Genomic DNA, 6,980 nt, shown 5'->3' with positions numbered 1-6,980 from the left:
AGACAAATCCTTATTATTTCCAGGGGCCATCTTACTATACTATATGGAATATATATTCATTAAGCTTATTGAATCTGAATACCTGCATTCACGTGCCATTATTGAACTCTCTCTCATGGGCCTTTTAACAAACAGGACACAGATTTTAGGAAAATATTACTACAAAAATGGCAAATGTAAACTACAAGTTAGTTCCTAAGATGTGTTACTGCAGGCAAACTACAGTTTGAGAGAAAAGGAAACAAAGTCTAAAACATTTAGAACACTGATGATGAGTCTTAGAATAGGAATTAGTCTTTCAAATCAGGCAAGCTGAATTAGAATGCAAAGGAATACGCAACAGGCTCTTAATAGTAAAAACAAATAAATAAAACAACCATCTTAGTTGCAGACCATTAGCTTAAAACAAATATGAAACTAAATTCTAATGCTTTTAAAGCTTCTTTCAAATGAAATACATTTGAAAGCTAAAAACAATCATATGGGCTTCCCTGGTGGCTCAGATGGTAAAGCGCCTGTCTGCAATGCAGGAGACCCAGGTTTGATCCCTGGGTTGGGAAGATCCCCTAGAGAAGGAAATGGCAGCCCACTCCAGTATTCTTGCCTGGAAAATCCCATGAATGGAGGAGCCTGGTGGGCGACAGTCCATGGGGTCGCAAAGAGTCGGACATGACTGAGCAATGTCACTTTCACTTTCACTTCTCTCAAAGAGAACATGTGTAATCCCAAGGTGGGGGTTGGCGGGGCGGTGGAGGGGGGCGGGACTTGAAATGTCAAGTTTGGGAAGATGAGAGTTCATCACAGCAACACGGTCTACCTGACTATAGGGCTACACGGGATATGGGCACTAACTTGGCTTCTGCTCTGTCTTCCTGCTGCTCTCATCAGACCTGTACTCATCCTAGTCCCAGCTTGCCACTAACGACTCCTCGCCCTCCACAGCCACCCACCCACCCTGCCGCACTCTCACCCCTTCGCTGGTAATGCCTGCCCCCTGCAGTTAACTTTGAGTTACCCGGCTCTGGCTGCATTCAATCCTCTCAATCTCTGCCTTCTCCTCCGCACAACTAGTGACTAAATCATGCCGTTAATCCAAAACACACCAGCCTATTGATGGCTCAGTGCCCCTGCTGGTCTAATCCATCTTTCTCCACTTGCTCTGCCCCCAAACCCCTTTACTTCCCCGTCTTCACATCTTCCCAATGGCATCGTCTGCCTTAGCAACTTGTGGAGTTCCTATCCATCCCAGCTTGAAGATTCCAACTAGTCTTTAAATAGAATTCCCTAATCTCAGATACAGGCATCAACTCCTCTCTGCGCCCCCTGACAAGCACTATTCTGCTAAATAAATCATGACTGATATTTCAGTTGGTCATATGGGACTCTATAGTCCCCAAATGTGAACTCTTTTTGGGTAGAAAAAGCACGTTTTATCCTTGTATTCCAAGCACATATACGTTGTCTGACAAACTAGGTGTTGAGTAAATGCTTCCTGGCTGACTGACTGAATAAATAAATGAAATAAATTTAGTGGATATGATGTGCTTAAAAGAATAAGACACTCAATTTAAAGAAAAAAAATGTAACCATGAAATTCTATTTCTTAGAGAAAAGACATAATAAAACAAGACAAACAGAACTATAAAGTAAACCAGAGAATATCTCCACTTGAAAAGTTAAACTGCCATCTGTTTTCCAGTGATGGGAAGGGCTATTACTCTCAGATTTTCCTTTCCTAAAAAATAGCAATAACAGTAGCTACCCCATAAAGGGGCAGTAAGAATTAGAGAGAGATAAATATTTAGGCAAAGTACCTCTAAAAGAAACACACTTTGCAAATATTAGTTGCTATCTATTTGCTAATCACAAATAGAAACATACAACACACTCCAATGTAACAGGAGAAAGAAAGAAAGAAACAGGAGAAAGAAACAAATAAGAATTTCTTGTTTCCAAAGAAAACAAGAATGAGATAATATACTACAAATTTGATACATGACAATGAAAAATTTACATTTCTTGACATTCTAAAAATCTAAATGATATAGTTGTTCTATAACAATTATCATAATTATACAAATAATGAATTTTTAAATAGGAAAATTCACCACAACTCTATAGACAAAGGCAATTTGGGGATTAGAAGGAATTATATAATTTTATGTTACAACTGGCAAAACACATCACTGTGCTGTACAAAATGCAGTGTTCCTACTACTGATTTCCATGGAACTATAAAGGGATTTTTCACTAATAACTTAAAGATAAAAAGATTTTAAAGTTGTACAGACCTTGATATAATTAATGTCAAATGCCCTCTCATTCCATATCTGCAAAACAGAAAGTCAAAATGTCAGAATCGTAAGATTTTGTGCCAGAAAGTAAACGCTGCCACTAAGGTGCCTCTTCTCTCACCACCTTTCATATTATCTGGAAAGCCATTTTTCTTACTTAATAGAATCTCCTGCTATCAACTTTATAGATACTTATGCTGCTGCTAAGTCACTTCAGTCGTGTCCGACTCTGTGCGACCCCATAGACGGCAGCCCACCAGGCTCCTCCGTCCATGGGATTCTCCAGGCAAGAACACTGGAGTGGGTTGCCATTTCCTTCTCCAATGCATGAAAGTGAAAAGTGAAAGTGAAGTCGCTCAGTCGTGCCCGACTCTTAGCGACCCCATGGACTGCAGCCTACCAGGCTCCTCCATCCATGAGATTTTCCAGGCAAGAGTACTGGAGTGGGGTGCCACTGCCTTCTCTGATAGATATTTATAAGACAACATAATTTTTAATTAAAATAGTATTTTTAAAAACCTTAACATATTTGGAGGGTATTTTTCAAAAAGTCACTTACTCCAGAGATTTCTAAAAATGGAATATTAAATCATTCAATAAAGATTGACAAGACAGTGTATGCCAGGAACTACAGCAGGCACTGGACACTTAGCACACATAGGACTGTGGCAGTAATTCTTACCAGTCCCTACAAGCACCCCTGGAAGCCAAGTATTAATAAGGACACTGCACAGGGGTCATGTCTTTAGCACACACAGAGAGTCACAGTGATGTGTGCCATCATGAAAGCAAACTCTTAATGAAGACAGATAAAAGGAACACGCACAAATCTCTCAGGCTTAGAATCAACAGCATGAGGTTTTGGGGTTGAAATAGAACTTTGCTAAGACTTTCATTTTGCACCTGAGAGATGGGCATAGCTTCCAAATACTCTTTTCACTCAAGTGATTCTGGTGGTGGTGGTTCAGTCGCTAAGTTGTGTCCGACTCTTGCAGCCCCATGGACTGTAGCCCACCAGGCTCCTCTGTCCATGGGATTCTCCAGGCAAGAATACTGGAGTGGGTTGCCATGCCCTTCTCCAAAGGATCTTCCTGACCCGGGTCTCCTGCACTGCAGGCAGATTCTTTACCAAATGGAAAGTGATCTTATGAAAGAAACTTCCTTACCATGGTGTGTGGTTATAAAGAGTCTAAAAGAGATGTAAATAACACATTTTCTGACAGAAACATTTTCTGTGACTTTACCATAATAGAATGTTGCAAGACTCACGCCTACATTTAGTTTCACTATGGGTTAAAAATACTTGGTATTTAAGAAAAGTTCTCAAACACAACAAACTAACTTTCAGTTATAATCTAGAGAAGCATAACAAAAACAGTATGTTCTTGCTTCTGGCCTCCTACAGCCCCTGGCTTGCCCTCATGCCCTGTATCGGGTCCTAGGACCCTGTAGTGCACCTGCTGCAGTGTCTGCCCCTCTCACTCAGCTCCTCAAGAGCTGATTAACCGTGCCCCTCCCCCAAGATATATTGGTCACAATGCCTGCAACACAGGAGCAGCTCTGTAATTGCTGGCTAACTGCACGAAAGCTTTTAAAATCAGTTTTGACAGCATATTTATTAGCCAAAGTGTATAGAGACCTACTGTGTGTGTATGAGGCTCTGTGGGGGCACAGTGCGGGGTGAAGCATGCCTCCAGCCAGCCAACAGACCAGCTAGAACCACAAGATGTTAGGCCTCGCATTTTTAAATCATTAAAAGGGGTTAAGCAACAGCTCAGGACAAGAGTAGGCATATTTCTAACAGCCTGCCTAATCAGACCCACCATTCGTATTTTTTACAGCCTGAAAGCTAAAAATGGATTTTACAATTTTAAGCGGTTACATTTTAAAGGGTTATATAATTACCTACATAATATGCTTAATATTGCCTTCTGATCCACAAAACTTAAAATATCTACTCTCTAGCACTTTTAGAAGTCTGCTACTCTCTACTTTAGGACCACAGAAGATTGAGGGAGCAAAATTAGATTAATCACTAAGCTATAAAAGTAAAAACACAATATTGTTGTAAGAATTATTAACAGAAAAACTAGGGAAAGCTTATAAGAAGGAGAATGTGAGCTGGGGTGGTACCAAAACCAAAACAGAAACAGTGCAGGGAGGCATACACTACATACAGGTTTCAAAAGTGGGAAGAGGTGGATGGACAGAGAGGAAGAATCAGTGGTGACACAGAGATAATTTATCAACAGACACCAACAGAACAAATTAGTCTCAGAACACAAAGATGTCAACAAAGTGCCAGAAATTACTTTAAAAAATTATAAATAAATGTTAAAGGTTAATCATGTTCTGAAAAATATATTACTGACTCCGATATAATCAATGTCCAGGTCATGATAATGCTTGGACCCCACAATCCAGGTCACGATGTAGTATGCAGTCAGCTGAAGATTGACGTAAGGCCAATTGAAGCCCTTCCCCAGCCATCCAGGGAACGACCACGGCAGCCCTGCGGAGACGAACAGGCAGAGTTGGATCAGGTGTAACAGTGCGGGCACCACTAAAACCAAAGCAAAGCAAGCAGAAGGGCCACCAACACAGCCTAAGCACAAGCCAGCAAAGGTCTGACGACAGCAAGACCCATGCCACGCACAAATGCTCAAATTCCCTTCCAGTTTATGAGCATGGTAACTCCTTACTGATCCTGAGAGTCATGTTCCGTGATTCTAAGGGCTCTTTCAATAAAAAGAAATAAAAACAAACAGAAACCCTTTTCTCAATGATATTTACCAACAGAAACAAATGTAACATATAACTTAATATCCCCACCCCTGCTAAAAAGATATTCAATGTACAATTTTTGTTCTCTGAAGGCAAATCAAAGAGTTTTGAAAGTCTTATGCTTAACCTGGTGGCTCAGACAGTAAAGATATCTGCCTGCAATGCAGGAGACCCTGGTTTGATTCCTGGGTCAGAAAGATCCTCTGGAGAAAATAGCTATCCACTCCAGTATTCTTGCCTGGAGGAATTCTATGGAGAGAAGAGCCTGGCGGGCTACAGTCCATGGGGTCACAAAGAGTTGGACATGACTGAGCAACTAACACTATGCTTAACTACTTCTGTGAGGCAAGTACAATACAAATTCCTCACTCACTACTACATCTTCTTACAACTTGAAGCTATCTAAATACTAATTATAATTAGTAAGGTAATCGAATTTTGCAAAACTACTTTTTCTATATGGTAATAAGTGCCAGTGACTCAGTAGGGAAATAGCCCTTTGTTATATGATATTGAACAAATAATCCACACTCTTCTAATACCCCAGTTATTATTAAGTTTAAAAGAGAGAGAGAGAAAAGAAGCACTAATTATGATTCTAAATCCAAATTCACTTACTAATATATTAAAATAAGATCAACATTAAGTTCCTTAACTGTTAATATGTTACGAATCTAGTTTACCACTGGAAAAAAATAAAATCAAAATGACAAAATGCTTATTTTTCTAAGCTCCAGAAGAATGCCTAAGTTGTATCTACACAAGAAATGTAACATTAAAATAATGAAATGCCAAATACATTCTGAAGGCCCACCATGATTAAGTCTTTGTTAGGACAGGGTCCAGCTTGCCAGATTTTCTGCATTTAAATGGGAACTGACCTTGAAAGCAGCCCAGGGGTTAAGTATGTGCGGAAGTCAATGATGCTTTTTACTGCTCAATTTCTGAAAACACTTACTAAAGTCCATTTAGAAAAAACACACTGACTCCTCATTTTTTTTTACTTAGAAAAACTTATGCTTGTCCTTTGATGGTTGAAAATGATTTTAAAAATAACGTGACGTTAACCCCTATAAGCTAAGACCACAGCAAGAAAAAGAAATGCAAAAAGATTGTCTGAGGAGGCCTTACAAATTAGCTGAGAAAAGAAAAGCTAAAGGCAAAGGAGAAAAGGAAAGATATAATATATGAATGCAGAGTTCCAAAGAATAGCAAGAAGAGATAAGAAAGCCTTCCTCAGTGATCAATGCAAAGAAATAGAGGAAAACAACAGAATGGAAAAGACTAGAGATCTCTTCAAGAAAATTAGAGATACCAAGGGAACATTTCATGCAAAGATGGATACAAGAAAGGACAGAAATGGTATGGACCTAACAGAAGCAGAAGATATTAAGAAGACATGGCAAGAATACACAGAAGAACTGTACAAAAAAGATCTTCATGACCCAGATAACCACGATGGTGTGGTCACTCACCTAGAGCCAGACATCCCGGAATGCGAAGTCAAGCGGGCCTTACAAAGCATCACTATGAATAAAGCTAGTGGAGGTGATGGAGTTCCAGTTGAGCTATTTCAAATCCTAAAAGATGATGCTGTGAAAGTGCTGCATTCAATATGCCAGCGAATTTGGAAAACTCAGCAGTGGTCACAGGACCAGGAAAAGTCAGTTTTCATTCCAATCCCAAAGAAAGGCAATGTCAAAGAATGTTCAAACCACAGCACAATCACACTAATCTCACAAGTTAGCAAAGTAATGCTCAAAGTTGTCCAAGCCAGGCTTCAACAGTACATGAACCGTGAACTTCCAGATGTTCAAGCTGGATTTAGAAAAGGCAGAGGAACCAGAGATCAAATTGCCAATATTCACTGGATCATCAAAAAAGCAAGAGAGCTCCAAAAAA

General features: G+C 39.8%; 1 protein-coding gene across 2 annotated transcripts in view; it reads right to left on the bottom strand.

The window, feature by feature from the left end:
* The window catches only part of GALC (galactosylceramidase), a 58,065-nt gene that overhangs the window by 34,897 nt on the left and 16,188 nt on the right, over positions 1-6,980 (bottom strand). For both annotated transcript variants that reach the window (XM_010837876.1, XM_010837877.1), the window contains exons 5-6: positions 4,667-4,806; positions 2,292-2,330 (exon numbers count right to left, since the gene is read on the bottom strand). In XM_010837876.1, the coding sequence (XP_010836178.1) occupies positions 2,292-2,330; positions 4,667-4,806 (179 nt within the window). The remainder of the gene's footprint in view (positions 1-2,291; positions 2,331-4,666; positions 4,807-6,980) is intronic.

Source organism: Bison bison, unplaced genomic scaffold (assembly GCF_000754665.1).
Source record: "Bison bison bison isolate TAMUID 2011002044 unplaced genomic scaffold, Bison_UMD1.0 scf7180017864084, whole genome shotgun sequence".
Classification (NCBI taxonomy): Eukaryota; Metazoa; Chordata; class Mammalia; order Artiodactyla; family Bovidae; genus Bison; species Bison bison.
Note: the sequence above shows the minus strand (reverse complement) of the source record. Positions and strands in the feature narration are given on the sequence as shown.